The following is a 22,152-nucleotide window of genomic DNA, read 5'->3' on the forward strand; positions in this document are numbered from 1 at the left end:
TGTTTCTGTACAGAGCCTTTACTTTATGTGTGTGTGTGTGTGTGTTTATCAGTGTTATCAATATTATTCACTCACCTCTGGATAAGTTGGAATTCTGAAATGTAACTTTGGCTTCTATGACTTCCGTTCTACTGCGAAAAGGACGAGATGCGTTCACCATCTCATACAACATCACTCCTAGAGCCCAGACATTTGCTGGGACGGCGTGGAATCTGGGTTCTGTGAAGACTTCAGGTGGGCAGTGATCCTGTCTTCCTGTAAGCAAGACATTTGCACATTGTTGAGCTTTTTTTCTTAAAGCATCACTACATTCAGGTTTCCACATTCCCAAAATGCTCACCAAAGTATACGTTGCTCTCGTAGCCCTCACTACTGAATAGCTGACCGCAGCCAAAGTCTATCAGCTTGAGGTCTAACGAGTTTCTCTTCAACAGGAAATTCTGCGCATGAATGTCATTGTGAAAAACGCCATGCTCGATGCAGTGTTGTACTGCCAGCACAGCCTGCGGCATGAAGACCCGTGCTACTGTTTCACACACGTCAGGATTATGACGAGTGATGAAGTCCAGCAAGCTCTCGCAGGGTTCAGGGAACTCCATGATGAGAGTGAATTTTCGAGGGTGTTCAAACCAATCGTATAGCTGTATGACGTATGGGCTCATGGGTTCTCGCCTCATCATTAGCAGCAGCGCCACTTCTGTAATGAGAGGTTCGGGATGTCCAGGCTAGAGAAAAGCAGTAGACAGAAGCTTAGCTGGGTAAAAATCTGACCAAAACATTTTTAAGCGTACTTTTCTTTGATCTTTTTAGATACGTTTAAAAGAGCCTCAAAAGAGCTCAAAGTCTTTTCTTATTTGTCAATCACATTTACACCTAATGCTTCCTATGGGTGTATTAACTACAGCAATCTGCACTTAAACAACTAAATACATATTCAGGTTATGGCCAACTTACAATATAAAGATAAAGAAAATTGTCAAACTTGCGCATCCGCTTGATGGCAACCTGAAAAAAAGAGAAATAAAAACACAAAACAGTTTCAAGTTAAGAACAGTAACAGTATTCAAGAACTTGACCTTGCACTAAGTATTAAACCATTTGTAAATTGTTTTGAATATGTTTTGATGCACACAAAAGCCAAACGTTTGTACAATTCGGGAAGATTTACCTTTTTGCCATCAAATTTGCGTGTTCCCCTGTACACACTGCCAAACGCTCCGCATCCAAGTATCTCTCCCACTTTATAGAGAGACTCAAAGGAATCTGAAAAACAAACAGAAAAATATGAGAAATATATATGAGATTGTTTTATTCAGAAAATATCAGTCCTGGCTGTGTCGAGAAAATAACATTAATATGGGGAAAATAATATAAATATTCTCTGAAAACAAGCCTTAAGATATTTTGAGTGGAAAACAAGAAAGCAATACTGTTTAAAATAATGTGGGAGAAATAAGGACTGGCGATTTACCATTATTTGGCTCGACACCGGAGAGATCTGGTGCAGGTGATGATGTATCAGGACCGGGTGATGATGTATCAGGATCAGGTGATGATGTATCAGGATCGGGTGATGAGGTATCAGGATCAGGTGATGATGTATCAGGACCGGGTGATGATGTATCAGGATCAGGTGATGATGTATCAGGACCGGGTGATGATGTATCAGGACCGGGTGATGATGTATCAGGACCGGGTGATGATGTATCAGGACCGGGTGATGATGTATCAGGACCGGGTGATGATGTATCAGGACCGGGTGATGATGTATCAGGATCAGGTGATGATGTATCAGGACCGGGTGATGATGTATCAGGATCAGGTGATGATGTATCAGGACCGGGTGATGATGTATCAGGATCAGGTGATGATGTATCAGGACCGGGTGATGATGTATCAGGATCAGGTGATGATGTATCAGGACCGGGTGATGATGTATCAGGATCAGGCTCTGGCTCCAGATCTGCTGGAGGGACAAAAGGCTCCACAACATCCACAGCACAACTGTGGCAACAGCAGCAGAAATAACCCTTCACAGCCTTCCATATCCTGTTGAGGAAACAACCAATTCTTTTCCTCTTCCTTGTAGGTTTTCCTGAAATGAAGTGAAACATCTCTGATGTCAAATTAATGATATCATGACATAACTTACAATTTACTGTTGAATTCTTATCTGTAATGTTATAAATCCAAAGTAATGGAAATATTTCCAAGCTACCCACCTGACTTCTGCTAAATGCCTGCATAAATGTCCCAAAATCGTATTTCACAATATTAATAGTCCTTTTATTTCACAATTTTTATTTATTTATTTATCAAAAATATAATTCTATTGGGGCTGGAATGCTGTCTGAGAATCGGCATTCTGTGCGCGTGTTTCTGGTGTGTGTCAGACAGCGCAAGTACCATTGAGTTCACGGCTTATTGAGAACGTTTTGCTAATGTTCCCATAAAGTTAAGCAATCGTTATTCTAAATGTTCCCTGAACGTTCACAGCGTCCAGTTTTTTCAATGTTTCAAAAAAGAAATTTCTTGGTTAAATGAACATTATATTTCATAATTTTGCATTATGGGAACGTTACTTTTGAATGTTCTCTTAATGCTCTGAAAATGGTCAAATTAAAATATTTCTGAACAAATTTAATCAAAATTCAGCTGAGCAACAGTAAATGTGACGGGACATTAACATGCTAAAAACTTGTAGCAGTTCTGCATGAAATGGCAAAATCTCTATCTGTACACTTTACACTGCCCAGCCTTATTTCAGTCTCACCTGTTGAGCTCTTGTTCACAGGAGAAGCATCCATGGCACCCTGAGCAGTTCGGCCTCTCGAAGTCTCAGTCGGCTCGACAGGAACTTGACCCGGCAGCGGACGGCACTGCCACCCTTCCAAGCTGTCGGACCTGGACAGCCTCAACAACTCTCTGCATAACCACCTCTCCACATTGTCCTCAGAGAGGGACAAAGATGATGAAGAGTCTGGAAAATTTCAGATATTAAAAATCATTTTTTTTCTTTTGTTGTAATAATATTTAGAATCAACGTAAGAATTGTTCAAAGCCTATTCTGACCTCTGCGAGAGTGTGTAGATGAAGTGGACGGACGTCCATCATCTGGGCTCTTCTGGCTGCCGATCTGCCACTCCTTCTTCCTGTGAGCCGGACCTGTGGACACAGACAAAGACAACTCAGAAGACAAAGACTGTGTTAAATAACCATGAAGCTCCTGGATCTGTGTCTGGGTCGGGGCTGGCAGCGGATCCTGATCACGGCCATCAGAACCGGGTCTCCAAACCTCCCGACCAGCCGTCTGAGAGACAGCAGCTCTCCTGCATCTGGAGCGGCCTGATGTTGGAATATTTCACATAACTAGTATTAATGGTTTAACAATAACCAATACTCAATGTCAGTGGTCAATTACAAAGTGTCACTATACATAACTTTAGTTACTCAGATTGAAAAGTTGATTTCATATGCAAGGAGTCAAATACATGTGAGGACTTAGCTGGGAAAATTGGGGGATCAAATTTACATTGCACAAGTTTCTTCACATTAATTTACTCAACCATTGTACAACAATATTATACCATAACATACCATGTACAAATAAAAAACTAAAGCACTCACCTCCTCTTCCCCCGATGTGAGCCATTGACATCCACCAATCTGCAATAAAAACAATACAAAAAAACAATACAAAAAAGAGAACAAAATACAAATCTCCTCAGAAATACTAAAATTAAATTAAATAATAAACAAAAAAATTAATAAAGCGCCAAGCTCCTTCTAGCGTAAGAAAATAACAATTAAATAGAAGTCTCCACAAAAAAAATATAAACTCTTTAAAAAATAAATATATGGAAAGGATATATGCTCCGATCTTCTTCTAGAATAAAAGTCTCTTCTCAGCTTCAGCTTCACAAGATTTGCATAGAAAATACTTTGCAAAAGTCTCTGAATTGTTCGCCTCGTCTCTCAATCAACTCAGAAAGCGATCAGTTCGAGTGTAAACATTTGCAGTCAAAATTCATAGAACGCGTCGCTATAGCAACTAAAGTTCAAATCATTCATAACCACGTACGTAACGTTGCATCAGAATTCGCGTGCGTGAGCGCACATCGATTCTCAACACATTTATCGAAAAGTAACAACCTTAATTTTAAACAGTTATTATTATTATTATTATCCGTGCAATTATTCTTGCCCAAAATCTTCATTAGCTATTAATAATTAAGCAAATAAGCGCCGCCTTCGCAAGGCACTAATGGATCCCCATAGTCATTGCTTCTGTCCAAAATGCGTGCAAAAAGGCACAAGGAAGGATAAATCGGACATAATGTTATTATAAAGTCTAGAAGAATTTAATACATTTCCGCATATAAACATCAAGCCAATCAGTTGTGACACCCATGCGTCATCACACCGGTTCGTAGTAACGTTAGAGTGGTGAAGAAAAGAAATCCATATTAATAAAGCCCATTTATTTTACTAATCAAGGAGTGGAGGATGACGTTCATCATTTATTTTACAATAATCATTAACACTAACTTTCTCAAATAATGTTTAGCAGATTATTTAAGTTATTAACAGTTTATCTGCGCTGTCATGTGCCGATTCGGACTGAAATATTACGGAGGTAAAGCGTTAAGAATAATGTATGGTAATAAAACATACATCGAAATAAAATGAACTTTATGTGAATAAAATAAAATTCTAAACTTTCCGTTATTGACTTCATTTTTCCGATGGACGCAAAAACAGCAGTAATTTGCCCCAATATTTTAATTACATTAATTCCTACATTTCTTTTAAATCAAAAAACAGAACCCCAATCAAAGAAATACATCTAAAATAAATGCCTATATTTTTAATTGAAGTGGTGTCAATTGCAATAAACTGTGAATTCATTAAATGAGTACACTCAATTAGCTTAGGGACTATAGTCTATGATGAATATTTAAAGGGTAACTAAACACTAAAACAACTTTTTTTTAGTTAATGATCTGTAAGAATGGAGCTTCATAAATGCTGTTCATTGATTTGAGTAAATTTTTTGACATTTGGGTTTAAAGTGTTTTAATTCTGCAATATATGGTGTAAAAACGTCTGAGTGCTGCCCTCTTCAGGTTGAAAGGTGGCTACTGCAGTTGAATTTTCCTATTGGAAGGTGTGGTACCCTCTGTCGTCTGAGGGTACCAGCTAACCACGCCTGTAGTGGCCTTTCATTTTTAAGCCACTTCCGTGAGGGAAAGTATGTTTGACGCTACACCTGTTTTAACATGACTTAAACTTTATTGTAACAAAAAGGTGAAAACTTAAAGGGTAACTAAACCCTAAACCAACTTTTTTTAGTTAATGATCTGTAAGAATGGGGCTTTATTAGTGTTGTTCATTGATTCAAGTAATTTTTTTGACATTTGGGTTTAAAGTGTTTTAATTCTACAATATATATTGTAAAAACGTCTGAGTGCTGCCCTCTTCAGGTTGAACGGTGGCTACTGCAGTTGAATTGTCCTATTGGATGTTTGCGGTGGTTCGTGACGTAAGGGGTGGGTGGTGACGTAAGCAGGTTCCAGCTCACCACGCCCTTGGTACAAAAAAGTTTAAATAAGTTGGTATAAAAACCAACTTATTTCGTCAAAACCATTGTAGCGAGTCAGGAGTTGGAATTGCCAGTATTGAAAACGATCAGGATAGAGTATTTTAGCGTCTATTTAGCATAGCATTTATATAGTTATTTAGATTATTTCGTGTAGCCTAGGTAGTTAATTAGCATAGTTGTTAGTGTTGTATTGCACGGGCGTCAGTTTGGTTTGAAATGTGCTGGGGACAGAGACACATTCGGAAGTCCATTTTCAGAAGTGCCGGGTACAAACTTGTCAAACTGTGCAGGATCTCTGCTCAGCGCGTAAATAAATGCATCGATCCGCAAATTTTTTGAGTTCTTAAATGATCTAGAGGTAGATCTTTTGCCAAGCGTGTCAGAGGTTACAGGTTCTAATCCGCACTTGTATTGTTTTTTCTCTCTCATCAAAACTGAATATGTTCATCAGTGATTACAGTCTGTATCAAGCAGGGACACGTTTGTGTGCATTTTATTTTGTGATTTCAGTCTCCACAACGGCGATAGATTGAAGAGCGCGTCCGAGTGAAGACTGCGCCAGCCAGAACACTGTATCCATGACACTGATAGCAGCGGCAAACGAGCGCTCAGCTTGATTTCAAAAACAACACATTTTAGTGCTAGATCTCTTATTTAATGGCAAACTAAATGACTGCTCTGGTAGTTAACTGGAGATGTTTTATTTATTTGTATTAGGTACATCCGTGTCTTAATGTTTCCGCTCAGGCCCGCCCTGGGTTCTATCTCTATCCCCGCTGGGCTCTGCCCACTTTTCCAGCATTTTTCAAATATTGCTAGTGGGTGGAGTCAGGCTCTGACCAGCGGTTTAGTTACCCTTTAAAGACAAAACTCTAGCCTCCAAAACAAGCAGTGTGGTGTAAGTTAGGTCAAAAAACTGTCTCCCTTCCCCCCTGTCCCTTGCCACATCACTTGCTATCTGCAGGAAGTCCCCAAAAGGGGTGCAATTCTTTCCCATTGCCACACAGGGGAGTACAGACAATAGAACAGACAAATTTACAGACTTATGGCTCTTTCATTCCCCCTTAATTGACGATGATAAGGCAATTATATAAAATATTGAGGAGCCATATGAATACTTTTTATGAAAATATTTTCAATCTGTTCACACACAAAAAAAGTGTCTAAAATAGTCCAATGGAAAAGTCAATGAAAAATGTTAAAAAAAACGTCCAAAAAAATTCATCAAAAATGGTGATCGTTACCTTCATCAAGAGAGCATGTAAACTCTGCAAGCAACTAAAATTACTATTAGTTACTCTTGAAGAAGACATCGTTTATTAATAGGTCTTTCCAGTATGTTGGACTTTGTTTTAACCAAGGCATAACGAACAAGTCCCCTTTTGTCAGGCAAGGTCTTTGTGATCCGTCCCATAGGCCAAGAGTTTCTGGGTGATGTATCGTCTACTATAAGAACTATGTCCCCCGGCTTAAGATTTTTTCGCACTTCATGCCATTTCTGCCTCTCTTGCATCAGTGGCAAGTACTCTCTTGTCCATCTCTTCCAAAATAGATCACTGATATACTGGACTTGTCTCCATCTCCGTCTTGAATACAAGTCATTTTTTATGAACAATCCAGGTGGCAGAATCGGTTTTCCTTTCTGCAGTAGGAGATGATTAGGTGTAAGAGGCTCGGGATCTGTGATATCATCAGATATGGTGGTAATAGGGCGATCATTGACTATAGCCTCTACCTCACAGAGTGCTGTCTATAGTCCCTCTTCATCTAAGGCTTGTTGTTTTAAGACGGAATACAGAGACCTCTTAATGATGCGGACAAGCCTTTCCCATGTGCCTCCGTGATGAGCCCCTGAGGGAGAATTAAAACTCCATTTGATTCCCTCGTTCAGCATTGCACGTTTGATCTTGCTGTTATCCAGCTGAGCGAGACAACCTCTAAGCTCTCGTTCGGCACCTACGTAATTAGGTCCATTGTCTGATATCATTTCTTGAACTTGACCTCTTCTACATATGAACCTTCTCAAGGCCAAAATGCAGGAATCTGTATCCAATGAATAGGCCATTTCTAGATGGATAGCTCTGCTCGCCAAGCATGTAAACAAGACACCATATCTCTTTACCAGACTCCGGCCCCTTTTTACCTCGACTGGACCAATATAATCTGTACCTACGCATGTAAATGGAGGGGAATCACAAGCTAGACGACTTAAAGGTAGATTGGCCATTTTTTGCTCCATTACTGGTGCGTTCCAACGTCTGCATGGCAGGCAGTTCCTGATTAGCTGGCATGAACTAGCCAGTATCTCTGGCGAAGCTTTGAGAGTATCTGATTTTTTCCACATTGACCTGCTGATTGATGAATGTGGTCTAAAAGTAATGTGGAGAGATAACTGTTCTTTAGCAAAATGACTTGATGTTTCAAATCTTCAGGCATCGACATTTTGTGCAGCCTCCCTCCAACTCTTAAGATACCATCCATCAGAAAAGGGTCCAGTTTGTAGATACTGCTAGTTTTCTTAACAGTATGCCCTTTTCTCAGAGACGTCATTTCCGATTGAAATGTCTGTTGCTGGATAAAGCCTATTAACGCCTTCTCTGCTTGTTTAAGATCATCCACTGAAAGCTCTTTATCTCCAAATTGAGTTTTGCTCTCAGCTTTCCTGTAATTGGACCTGGTCAAATAATAAGGATCAGTGCTTTGTAGAGGAAGAATTGAGTGAGCATCTTTTTGTTTTTGGCTTGCCATCCAAAGCATCCATTTAAACTTCAGGATCCATGCAGTAGCCCTTTTGAGGCTATTCCAAGAAGAGAAGTGTTCGATGAATTTGTGAACAGTGTCAGAGCCTCCTGTTAAAACTATAGTGAAAGCCATAGCCCTCTTCACTATCTCGGAGTCGCACACAAGATAAAGTCATTTGCTCCTCCGGAAAGCACGGCCAATTTGATTCAGGCAGTGAAAGGAATTCTGGACCATTCCACCATCTTTCTGAACCAAGAAAGGAATCAATCGACAGGTCGCGTGATGCCGCATCTGCAGGGTTCAGTGAGCCATTCACATAATGCCACTGGGATTTCTCAGATAAATCACGTGTTTTGCAGACTCTATTTGCAACGTATGTTTTGAATCGTGTTGTGTCATTAAAAATGTATTTTAAGACAGATGTGCTATCTGTCCAGAAAATAGATTGTGTGAGTGAATTCTCTTGAGCATCCTGTCAACACATGTAGCAAGGACAGCGGCTGCCAACTCAAGCCTGGGTATAGTTACTGGTTTTAATGGAGCAACTCTGGCCTTGCCCAATACAAAGGCAACATGAACATCACCAATGATGTTGGTAAGGCGCAGGGTTCACAGTAGGAATTCACAGTAGAAAGAGTAGTCCTCTTGGTGGACTGTTGATCCTTTAAGTTAACCTTAAAGAAAAAGGAGTCTGTTTCAGTGCTCCACTGAATTCTAAGAGCTCTTTCCACAGGGAGTTTACCAATATCAAGATCTAACGCCTACATGTCTTTGGCCTTCTCCTGTACTGGAATTTAAGCTAGAACAGAGCGACTATTACTTATCCACTTTGTCAGTCTAAATTCGCCGGTGGCGCAGACCATTCTCAAGTCTCGAATCAGGGCAATAGCTGCATCCTCATTGGGTAAGGAAGTTAGGCAGTCGTCAATATAGAAGTTCCTTCGAATGGTACTAAGAATCTCTTTACCAACGCTGCCCTTGTTGTCCTCTGCTGTTTTCTTGAGTGCATAGTTTGCACAACTAGGTGAAGAGACGGCACCGAAAAGGTGAACTAACATCCGATACTCTGCCAATGGTTGGCTAATGTCACAGCTAGGCCACCATAAGAACCGCAGAAAGTCCACATCCCCAGGTGTGACTATAACCTGATGAAACATTCCTTTGATATCCGCCATGACTGCCACGGGTTCTTGACGTAATCGAAGGATAACTCCGAGGAGACTGTTTGAGAGATCAGGTCCCTGTAGAAGCTCTTTATTTAAGGATGTGCCTTGAAATGAAGATCCGCAATCAAATACAACCCTAATTTTCTTTTTCCTCTTGTGGTACACGCTGTGATGGGGTATGTACCATACTCTTCCGAATTTTCCTGACAACTGATCTAATGTCACCTTTTCGGCATACCCTTTCTCTGAGAGGTGTTGTGGCAGAAATCCTGTTAAACATCATCACTGCGTAAGTGTCAGGATACAGGCACGGAGACAGAGGTAAGTGAATCCAAACACAGCTTTATTTAACGTGACACAAGTGCATAGGTGAGTATTCTTAAAGTTCAGGTGCAGATTTGGTGAAGATCACTACGTGCGGGGCAGATTACAGGTGAGCAGGTCCTCTTCAGGCTAACTGATGTCAAGCAGTCACAGATCTCTTATACTTGTCTTTTCTCTTGCAGATGTCGTCGTGGGAGCGACAACTCGGCGTGAACACAGGGACTCAGAAGAATACAGGGTTTTTGGGGAACAGGGGTCCAGACAGGATTTCGAGGAACAAGGATCCAGACAGGATTGCAGGAAACACGAATTTTGGACAGGATCTCTGAAGACAGTGGAACAGGAATGCAGAAGTTAGTAATTCACAGGTGAGTATACGTTACTTGGCTGGAACTGGACATATCAGAGACTTCGGAAGACAAGGGAAATGGTCTGTTCCTGTTGGAGGCTTGACAATGACTGAGGTTGTGGTGAGTGTTTTTATGCAGGGGTTGATGAGGCTTACTGTTTGTGAACAGGTGCAGGTGGTTAGTATTCTGGGGAGAGTGATCGTTGTGTGGTGAAGGATGTTGTGTTTGATTGGCTCCTGACATTACCCCGCCCCTCCAGAGTCCGCGCCAGCGGACCTTGGACCCCGACGTCGTGGTGGTCTACCTCTGGGTCATGGTGCAGGTTTGTCAGGATGTTGAGCGTGAAACTCGAGGAGCAAATTGGGATCAAGGACGTCGTTCCGGGGTATCCAACATCTTTCCTCTGGTCCATACCCCTCCCAATCTATCAGATACTCGAGCTGAGCACCTAGACGTCGGGAGTCCAATATCTCCTTTATCAGATAAATGGGCTCTGGTTCAATAGGCGGTATCGGGGGGTTATCTTCCGAAACCGTTTCTGTGGCTGAGTTGGGTACAGGAGGGTAATGAGGTTTCAGGAGGGAGACGTGAAACGTGGAATGGATCCGATGTTCTGGGGGTAGACGAAGTTGGTAGGTGACTGGGTTGATTTGTCTTACAATGGGGAATGGTCCGATGTATCTGGGGTTGAGTTTGCGGCAAGGTTGACGTAGACGGATGTCTTTTGTGGAGAGCCAGACTAACTGTCCGGGTTGATACTCAGGGGTTTGACGGCGACGAGCATCTGCGAAATGCTGTTGGCGATTCACCGCTTGCTGGAGGTGATGATGGGTTTGATTACACACTCTTTCGCTTTCTTGAAACCACTTATTTACTCCTGGTACTTCTGAGGGTTCGCCGGACCATGGAAACAATGGGGGTTGGTAACCCAGCACACACTGGAAAGGAGTTAACTGCGTGGATGACTGTCTGAGGGAGTTTTGTGCGTACTCTGCCCAAATTAGATATCGACTCCAGATATTCTGGTTGGTGTGGCAGAATGAACGCAGGAAGCGTCCTACATCCTGGATCTTTCGTTCGGTTTGGCCATTGGTTTGCGGATGATACCCTGATGATAGGCTTACAGTCACGTTCATAAGAGTGAAAAAGGCTCGCCAAACTCGGGAGATGGATTGGGGTCCTCTGTCGGACACGATGTCCTCTGGGATGCCGAAGTTTCGAAAAACATGTTCCATCAGAAGTTCAGCAGTGACAAAAGCCGTAGGGAGACCCTTCAGAGGAATTAGTTTGCATGCCTTGGAGAACCGATCGATGGTTACAAGGATACAGGTGTTGCCGTCAGAAGGGGGAAGATCCGTGAAGAAATCTACACCAATGTGTGACCAGGGTCTATGTGGGACAAGAAGTGGTACTAATTTACCCGCAGGGAGATTTCTGGGAACTTTGGACATGGCGCAGGGAATACAACCTTGTATGAACGTTGTGATGTCCTGTTGCATGTTGGGCCACCAATATTTGAGTTGGAGAGTTGAGAAAGTTTTGCCTATTCCAGGATGACCTGTGCCTACAGAGGAGTGAGCTGATGAAATGAGAGAGTTGCGGAAATCCTCAGGTACGTAAATCTTCTCGGGGGAGCATCCTGGGACTCTAGGTTGTTGTCGTGACAATTCCAATAATTGCTTGTTGATTTCCCACTGGATGGGGTTGACAAGCAGTTTCTCGGGCAGGATGGTCTCAGGTTCCTCCATCTGAGTTTTTTGGGCATGGATGCGAGAGAGAGCATCCGCTCTAGTATTCTTTGAGCCTGGACGATATGAGATTCTTAAATGGAAACGGGTGAAGAATAGTGCCCATCGGGCCTGACGTGGATTGAGTCTTTTAGCATCTCTCAAGTACTGGAGGTTCTTGTTGTCGGTAAGTACTAGGAATGGATGTTTCGCCCCCTATAACCAATGCCTCCATTCCTCTAAGGCAAGTTTCACAGCCAGAAGCTCCCGGTTTCCAATGTCGTAGTTGCTTTCTGCCGTAGATAACTTCTTGGAAAAGAACGCGCAAGGTATGGTCTTGGAGGATGAGTCAGAGTACTGGGATAGAATTCCTCCTACCCCAGTAGTGGAGGCATCTACTTCCACCACAAATACCCTCTCTGGATCTGGATGGTGGAGCAAGGGTGCAGTGGTGAATGCGGCCTTGAGTGAATTAAAGGCAAGCTCCGCTTCTGGGGTCCAAAGTAACATCTTCGGCTTTCCTTTTAACAGGGAGGTCAGAGGAGCTGTCAAGATACTGTAGTTGTGTATAAATCATCTGTAAAAATTTGCGAAGCCGAAGAACCTCTGGAGTTCTTTTACCGACTGAGGAGTTGGCCAGGACATGATGGCTTCGGTCTTTCGTTTATCCATTTCCACTCCTCTTTCACTCAGTTGGTATCCCAGGAATTCGACACTGGTCTGATGAAAAGTACACTTTTCTGCTTTTAGAAGCAGGGTGAATTCTCTGAGTCTTTGGAGTACCAGGGACACATGATGTTGATGTTCACCAGGGTTCTTGGAATAAATCAGAATATCATCGATATACACCAATACGAACTTTCCCAGGAAGTCTCGGAGTACCTCGTCCATAAAGCTTTGAAACACGGAAGGAGCGTTCACCAACCCATACGGCATGACCAGGTATTCATAGTGCCCTGCAGGCGTGATGAAAGCAGTTTTCCACTCATCCCCTTCTCTAATTCTGACCAGATTGTATGCACTCCTCAGATCCAATTTGGTGAAGATCTTGGCTTCCCTGAGCTGTTCGAGGGCTGCTGGAATGAGAGGTAGTGGGTAACTGAATTTCACGGTGATTTGATTCAGGGCTCTGTAGTCGATACATGGTCTTAAACCTCCATCTTTCTTGGCAACAAAAAAGAAACTAGCGGCAGCAGGGGATGTAGAAGGACGGATGTAACCCTGTTGCAAAGCTTCTTCGATGTACTTCCGCATAGATTCCTGTTCAGGAATTGATAGAGAATAGATTCTACCCTTGGGAATCGATGCATCGGCGACCAGATCAATGGCGCAATCCCATGGTCTATGAGGTGGTAAGTTGGAGGCAGTGACAGGGTTAAATATGTCAGAGAACGAGGAATAACATGAGGGAATATTTGTGGACAGATTTTCTGTGGGGCTTTTGATGGAGGTGGAACTCACAGTGAGCGCTTTCTTAGGTTCAGCACCAGGTGGAGCAGAGTGTGGGCTTTTCTCAAGTGGGCAATGACATCCCCAACTGTTTATCTTACCGGACTGCCAATTTATGGTAGGTTGGTGACGAATTAGCCATGGACGGCCTAGGATTATGTCTGCTTGACTATTTTGAAGAATGAAAGGTTCGAACATTTCGTGGTGAATATGTTCAATGCATAACTGGATAGGTGTTATTTGAGCTGTAACATACCCCTTGTTAATGGGTTCGCCGGTCACTGCATGGATGGAATATGGCTTTGGAATGTCGACCTTCCTGAGGTTAAGTTTCTTGCAGAGCCGCCCTGATATGAAGTTCCCCGCTGATCCGGAATCGACGATGGCTGCTACAGATACATGGAAATTTTGGGTTTTCAAGGTTACAGGAATAGTGAGTGGTGTCGATACGGCGAGGTGATCCTGAACGGAGCTTACCGTAATCTGACGTGGTCGAATGGGGCATGCGAGTCGAAAGTGACCATTAACACCACAGTACAGACATATCTGCAATTCTCTACGACGAGAACGTTCAGCCTGGGTGAGTCGGTGAGTATCGACTTGCATTTCTTCTGGGGGTCTTTCAGACTCATGGTTAGCGAGGACATGAGGGGATGTGGCATGAGAATGTCGAGCATCTCGATAACAGCCCTGAGATCGTTGATGGACACGGAGAGTTTGCTGTATGAATTTTTCCAGCCCCAGATTATCATCATAGATCACCATTTGGAGATGGAGTGCAGGATTTAAACCACCACGATAAACAGCCAGAAGAGCCTTTTCGTTCGAACCACTCACTGAAGCTAGAGTTCGAAACTCAATGGAATACTCTGAAACGGGTTTCTTATCTTGTCGAAGTTGCATTAACTTATCGCTGATGGATGAATCATTGACTGGGTGGCCGAAAACTTCCTTGAAATGGTTAATGAAACTTTGTAATGACATGGTAACCTCAGTTTCTTGCGACTCAGCCCATCTCAATGCTGTTCCAGATAATTGCTGAATGATGAAAGAAATTCGTGAGCGATCGGTTGCAATATTCCGCCCGGCCGGAGAATGGCGCTGGTCGAGAGGTGGAACTAGCAATGCATACCAGTGTGGGAGTGGGGTTTGCGGAAGTGGTTGTGGACTGAGGAAGCGGACTCGCCGCATCGGTTGCAAGTTGCCCTGGAATGGCAGCGGATGGCGGTTGTGTTGGATCCAGAGCGGTAGTTGGTCAAGCCTTCTGTCAGGATACAGGCACAGAGACAGAGGTAAGTGAATCCAAACACAGCTTTATATAACGTGACACAAGTGCATAGGTGAGTATTCTTAAAGTTCAGGTGCAGATTTGGTGAAGATCACTACGTGCGGGGCAGATTACAGGTGAGCAGGTCCTCTTCAGGCTAACTGATGTCAAGCAGTCACAGATCTCTTATACTTGTCTTTTCTCTTTCAGATGTCGTCGTGGGAGCGACAACTCGGCGTGAACACAGGGACTCAGGAGAATACAGGGTTTTTGGGGAACAGGGGTCCAGACAGGATTTCGAGGAACAAGGATCCAGACAGGATTGCAGGAAACACGAATTTGGACAGGATCTCTGAAGACAGTGGAACAGGAATGCAGAGGTTAGTAATTCACAGGTGAGTATACGTTACTTGGCTGGAACTGGACATATCAGAGACTTCGGAAGACAAGGGAAATAGTCTGTTCCTGTTGGAGGCTTGACAATGACTGAGGTTGTGGTGAGTGTTTTTATGCAGGGGTTGATGAGGCTTACTGATTGTGAACAGGTGCAGGTGATTAGTATTCTGGGGAGAGTGATCGGTGTGTGGTGAAGGATGTTGTGTTTGATTGGCTCCTGACAGTAAGAGACACTCATAGTCAAATTAATAAAAGGAAAGTATTTATTCTTGCAAGAATAGGTTCAGTCTAGTGCACAGAAGTTACGCTGTGCAAGAGAGTGACACACAACAGGAAGATATGAGACAGCTTTTATACTCTTTTCAAGGTTCTTCCTCACCTGCTGTACCTTTCACCCACCCAGATAAGGTCCTTACTGCTGTTCAGTTTCTACTTAAAGACACAAACTGGTACTGAAATAAACTGGCCAAAACTGACCGTCCCTAAGGTCAGAGGTCCTGTCCCATATGTTCCTGAAACGTCACGCACAAGCACGTACACACATATACTTTTACACATTGAATAGGTTCTCTCTCTTATGATACCAGTTTGGGATCAATGACTATTAAAATTTCTACTACAGAGGTTACCCATAAATTCCTTATAATCAGTAAATAGCTTATCGTCCCTTTGGAATCTCTTCATGAGGGTATTAGCTCTCTGTTCAGCTATCGTTCGATTATTAGGTAGGTAAACCTCTTGACGGAATGGAAGTTTAAGTTGATAGTGACCATCTTGTTTAACAACAGAGTCTGCCGCAATTTTGAGGAACATCATGTCCTCAGCTGAATACTCAGGCTTCTCATCACATACCTTTTCAGGACAATCATGATTTAGCTGACTCAGGATGAGCTGTTCTACGCTGGAAATTGAAATCCTATTACAGGACACCTTTAGTTGTTCATTTCTGCTTAAAGATGGGCTTCTGCCCAAAGGTCCATTAATAAGCCATCCCAGTTGAGTTAGGACTGCATAGGGTCCATCTTCTTGACTATTAATAACCTTCCATGGCTCTATAAGCTTTGGAGCATTGACTCCAATCAACAGACCGACTTCCGCTTCAATGGTATTCAAACTGATCTCATTGAGATATGGCCAGTGCTGAATGTCCTCTTGAGTAGGAATGTTTTTTTACCAACTGGTATAGAAGCTTGAGTAAAAACCTCTGGCAGGGGCAAAAAATTGTTACTGTCGAGGCTACTTACTTCCAGCCCATCCAATTTGTATGTATTTAATGGTCTTTCCTGTCCCATAGTCCTGAGTAGAACTTCTGTTCTCCTCCCTCTCACATGCAGCTTTTCCGTTAGACTTTCTGTACAGAAAGTTGTGGAAATGAAAGCGTAAGCGTAAGTTCTACCAGAAAGACTCCATTGCACGTCACTAATTTATAATTCCACACTACCAATCACAGCTCGACATTGAATATAAAAGACTGATCCTACCGTTCCATGTTGTTGCCCGCAGGTGTCGTAGCAAAGTTTTCCCCCATCCTCCCCACCACCACCAGAATGGCTCTCGTCCACTCGTCGGGGGGTAGGCTCCGCCCCTGCCTCTAACATCAGGCAGGACCTATAAGCTAACCTTCAGACCCTGACGGAGGACGAGGCCTACGCCAAAGAACTCAGAGACGGAGCTTGTCGAGTATCTACCTTTATTTTTGTCTGTAAACTCCTTTCACAAAATAAATTCTTTTTTCGAGAATCCTTCTGAGTCTTTATGGCAGAACTTCCAGGATCAAGAAAAGCATAAGTCTCTATGATGTCACTCCCATTGCAGGCCTTAATCTTCACCGGCAAGATATCAAGTTTGTAGTCTAAAGAACCAACCTCCGCCTGTTCTGCTAACACCATGGCGATTGTAATTAAGTTACTACAACCTTTATCCTTCTGGGAAGTGTGTTGCTCTGTGAGGGGCATACTTTCGACATGGAGAACTGTTGGGTGGCTTTTGTGACAACTCTTACAATCCAGACGTTTTCTACATGCTTTGCTCATATGCCCCTTTAGAAGACATGCAAAGCATAGCCCTTTTCCCTTTAGAAAATCTTCTCAAGATGAGGCTTTAACACTATCTGACGACATGCTTCCAATGCATGATTGCCAAAACAGAACAAGCAGGGAGCCTGTAATGCAACACCTGTAGACTCATGGCTCTTTACTTCTTTTGTACTGGATATCAGTTGTGATATTGAAGTAGCAAAGCTTTTCTTACTCCCGGACTTGAAAGGACGAGACCCTGTCTCGACCCTAATGCCCTTTGTAGCTGAAGTAGGGTCTAGAATATTGCCGAAGAGAGGGTCTTGAGGTATCTTTGCCTGTTTTTCAATAAAGACAATCACGTCCTGGAATTTGGCTCTACTATGTGTTCTTTCAAGAATGTCACATGCTGTGCTTCTCCACTTTTCACGTAGTTTATATGGGAGTTTGGATATAATCTGTTTAAGATTGGAAGGGAAATCAAGATCAAACATATTAGGAAGGTCTTCCGCAGCATTGCAACAGCCTCTTAAATAAATTGCATAAGCATTAAGAGCCTTTCCATCATCTGTCTTGATATTACTCCAACTTAGGGCCTTTTCCATATAAGCACTGGTGATTTTCACTTCATCACCAAAATGACATTTGAGGAGCTTCTTAGCTTCAGCGTAACCCCTTCTAGTATCCATATGCAAGCAGCTTCGGACAAGTTCCTTGGACTGGCCAGAAGTAAATTGTTCCATACAGTAAAGTCTATCCCTATTATTGTCTGTATTATCTTCTGTGGCATGTTCAAAGGCTTGCATGAAAGGGCGAAAATGTCATTTTGCCTCCGTACCACATTCGAAAGATTCATATTTGTAAGCCCCACGTCTGTGCAACTAACAGATGGATTTTGAAAAGTTGTAGCAGGATTATCAGATGTTGCTGTCGCATCCTCAACATTGGACTTTCGGTGTGCTACTTGGTTAAGTTTTGGAGGTTGAAACATTCTTTGCAACGGAGTTTTTCGGGATAGCTCCAAGTTGAATAAATTCAAAAGATGGCGAGGGTCCTGGTGATGTCTGATCCTGTTTCGTTGATGTCTTCTTAGAATTCTCGGCACCGTACTTTTCAAGATACTCATTCATTTCGTCCTTAGGTTCAAAAGATTGCTGGGAACTAACAGATCGAGCTTTTAAACTTGGACATGCTGTTGTTGCAGAGTCTTCAAAGACCTTGAGTTTCGCATCGTTTGCAGCTATGTCACATTCCAAATTTACTGTTTCCAATCTCATATTCAAAGCAGCCTTTTCCATTTCTAGGGCATGTTTTTGTTTTAATTCAGCTTTGCGAGCAAGAAGGGCTGCTTTATCAGCAGTTACTTTTATCCTCATGGATGATACCGATGATGATATACTTGAGCTGTGAGAACTACGAGATTTTTGTGACCTCTTGGACACATTCGAAACACTATCACTTGGCTTGATAAGAGTTTGTGGATCCTTTTGAACATTTTTCCACATCTCATATTCACTCATAAAGTAATCAAATGTAGCCATTTTAGGCTCAAACCAGTCAATGCGCTCATTTTCCTTTTCATAGCTTTTCTTGCACAAGCCTATGAGCAGTCTTAAATTCTCAAAGTGACATAAAAAAGGTCTCTGCACTTCCTTTTATTGATTCCACATCACCACCATCAGCAAGCAATGCCTTTACTTCATTCATCCTACGTGTGCACACACAAAGCCTTCCCCTACGCATGGAACTGAGGGAACCGATGCTTTGTTCAACTTCATCCTTCTCATTTTTGGACATTTCATCAGCCATGTTTGACACAAACAAGCACAATCAGGTATCGAGCTTTCCATAGGATCAACAGGCCACAATATACACATAAGCATCAGCTTCTTGTACCATGCTTTGATCAAAGCCAAAATTCTCAACCACAGCTCTTAGAAATAAGTTCACCCTTGTTTACTTAAGCATTGGATGAGTTTCAGAATACTTTTGGCTATCGATGCATGTCACTCAAGGCCTGATCAGTCCAAATGTAGGCCTTGATTGGGCCTACCGCATGCCTGCATGTCCTTCTTGGGAGTTTTTTGACTTAATGTAGTGGCTTCCTTTTTTTTAAGCCACTTCCGTGAGGGAAAGTATGTTTGACGCTACACCTGTTTTAACATGACTTGAACTTTACTGTAACAAAAAGGTGAAAACTTAAAGACTAAACTCTAGCCTCCAAAACAAGCAGTGTGGTGTAATGTATGTCAAAAAACTGTCTCCCTTGCCACATCACTTCCTGTTTAAGATGGCTACCTGCAGGAAGTCCCCAAAAGGGGTGCAATTCTTTCTCATTACCACACGGGGGAGTACAGACAATAGTACAGACAAAACTACAGACTTATGGCTCCTACAACGCCCTTACCGACAGAGAGATGCATCTCAGATGCACCCCCCCGCTTCCCCCCACCTACCCCCCCCCCCCCCTCCGCTGGGCTCTGCCCACTTTTCCAGCATTTTTCAAATATTGCCAGTGGGTGGAGTCAGACTCTGACCAGGGGTTTAGTTACCCTTTAAGGCTTTGAAAATGAACCTTCGGTGATCTACTGTAGCCTAGTTATATTCACCGTAGGTTTTCATACATGACTGTATTCATTTCAGTTATTACAGGTGGAGCTGGGGAAGGTGGAGGGTTTGGAAAGCACACTGAAACTACGGCAAATCCTAACAAAGTATTTGAACTTTGAGCACCACACAAGCTCATTGGCTACTGATCCAGCAGGAACCAATCAACTTTGCCCTATAGTGATGATGTGATTGTTGACATGTTAAGAACTCTATAAAACTCCAAAGTAACCATCTGTGACAAATACCTACCACCTAGCAACACCATAGCAACTAGCCAGAACTACCTACTGTAGCAAACGAGTGCTGAGTTTTGCCACTGCAAGCACCACTCACATTTTCTTCAGGAAATGTACATTTCAGTTATTATTATTATTGTCCACAGGCTCTAGTCTCATTATAGGCTTATGTTTTAGACAGACTCAACAATGCACTGAAGTTTGCCACCATGTAGATTTTGTTTCGAGAAGCAGCGGTTTTGTTTCAGTTCAAAGCTTTCTCATAGGTCGAGACTGTTTAAAATCATTTCTTCTTTTTTTATGCATTGAAAGCATTCATTCAGAAGGGTCATACAGTAGGGCTGGGTTTTGTTCAAAAGTTTTTGATATCGATACCGATACCATGACTTCGACACCGGTTCCTGAACTATACTTTTTTCGATACCAATTTTATGTACAGATAATATTATAGCAGAGGCTGTTACATTAATGTGAAGAGGGGAAAAACAAGAAAGCTAAACTCTTAGTGCAGCCAACCTTGAGGATAAGAACACTTTACACGATAAATAGTTGAATCAAAAAGCATGTGTAATTCATTGAAATCATTGAAACTTTTCATGAAACAACAATTTATTAACAGTTTAACAACAATTACATTCTTACTGTTTTTTTCTTCAAATTTCATTTTATTTTTACCCAGTTCTGTTCTTTCTGTTTTATCTCATCTTTATGGTTTAATCAAAACCATATCAAATAAATTGAATTCATAAAACCAAAGTAATAATAGGGCCCTATGAAATGTTTTTTTTTTTTTGTAAAGAAATTCTGTATTGTGTATTATAATGTTTCTGCTAATCAAATGAAGGCGTAAAACATTTATTCATATGAAAATTAAACAAGCCCTTGAGTTGTTTGGCAAACAAGTGCTACACAGAGGAAGAAAATTTGTTTTAATAATAATTGTATTATAGTATTACATTAATATGTACATTATACTGTACAAGAGTAATATATATCTATCACAGTTCCTTTAAGTCAAACCAAACTTTTATTTTGACGGGTTTCCGTATAGGCCTTTTTTATTGATGCCAACAGAAAGAAAATGTAACAAATACATAACAACAGTAACAATAAAACCCAGGACATGTGTCAAGAAAATAGTACAAATAAAATAACATAAAGCCAGAGGGGATGGAAAAAAAATAGATAAATAAAATTAAACAAGGTTAAACATTGAAAGTAATCTTTGACTTTTTCAAAGATTTTCTGTTTTTATGCCCATTAAAGACAAAACATATGAATTATAGTCTACCAGAAAAATTGACAGTAGCGGGATCTTACCCAAGAATTTGTATTTGTGAATAAAAAATTTGCCAAGTATCATGAACAGATTAACAATGTACTGGAAATACAAATTTGAATTGTGGTAAAGAAAAATAATATTAAAGGTGTTAATACATATTCTGACATTTGTTTTTCTAGAGATAGGTACATAACTCGTTCAAGAAAGATTTAACACAAACACATTCACAAAAAGATGTACAATTGTCTCTTCTACATCACAGAAAGTGCATTTATTTTCAATGTTTTGGATATACTTATTGAGTACACTATTACCAGGGTAGCATCTCTGCAACATTCTTAAATGTAATTTTGTTTGTTAAAAGATATTTGTGTGGAAGAGACCAGACAAGACTCCAATTAACATTGTATAACGTCATCATTCATTTGAAAGATGATGCTGGAATAGATTTTCTGTTAATATTGAATTTGTCGTCAGTAATCAAAATCCCTTCAATTGAAATAGAAGTGTTATACAAAGAAATAGGTCTATAGGTTTGCTCTCCTTTCAAGAGTTTTTATAACACTAGGAATGGCGTTGAATACAATATTACATTAATTTCCTGAAGCTCCAAAATCAATTTTTTTGGAGAATTATGAAAAGGAATAAAACTGACAATTGTCATCCATCAGCTGATTAACAATAGAGATGTTATTTAAATACCATCTCTCAAAAAATGTTGATCTATTTCTGTAAATAATATTCTGGTTGTTCCAAATAAAACCACGTTGAGGTGAAAAATGATGTTTGTAAACCCGTAACCACGATAATAAAAACCTGTTGGTGAAATTTTGATAATTTAATGGGTAGTTTTCCGAGTGAGAAGGGGCACTGTAACAAAAATCCAATATCTCCAATTTCCTCAAAATGAGGAACAAAATGAGGAAACATGTTCCATATAAAGTCTTTTTAAACAATTTACTTTCAGCACATGGTAAAATAGGGTA

The 22,152-nt window shown here is 41.5% G+C and overlaps 1 protein-coding gene across 1 annotated transcript; it reads right to left on the minus strand.

Annotated features, from left to right (window-relative positions):
• Positions 1–311: 311 nt before the first annotated feature.
• On the minus strand, positions 312–1,474 carry LOC143742202 (serine/threonine-protein kinase pim-3-like). The gene is made up of 4 exons (XM_077234970.1): positions 1,465–1,474; positions 1,169–1,263; positions 955–1,005; positions 312–725 (listed from the first exon to the last, which is right to left on the minus strand). The coding sequence occupies exons 1-4, from the start codon at positions 1,472–1,474 to the stop codon at positions 312–314; spliced, it is 570 nt and encodes a 189-aa protein (XP_077091085.1).
• Positions 1,475–22,152: the final 20,678 nt, after the last annotated feature.

This window comes from Siphateles boraxobius, unplaced genomic scaffold (genome assembly GCF_051911475.1).
Source record: "Siphateles boraxobius isolate OS27281-9 unplaced genomic scaffold, OSU_SipBor_1 1, whole genome shotgun sequence".
NCBI lineage: Eukaryota > Metazoa > Chordata > Actinopteri > Cypriniformes > Leuciscidae > Siphateles > Siphateles boraxobius.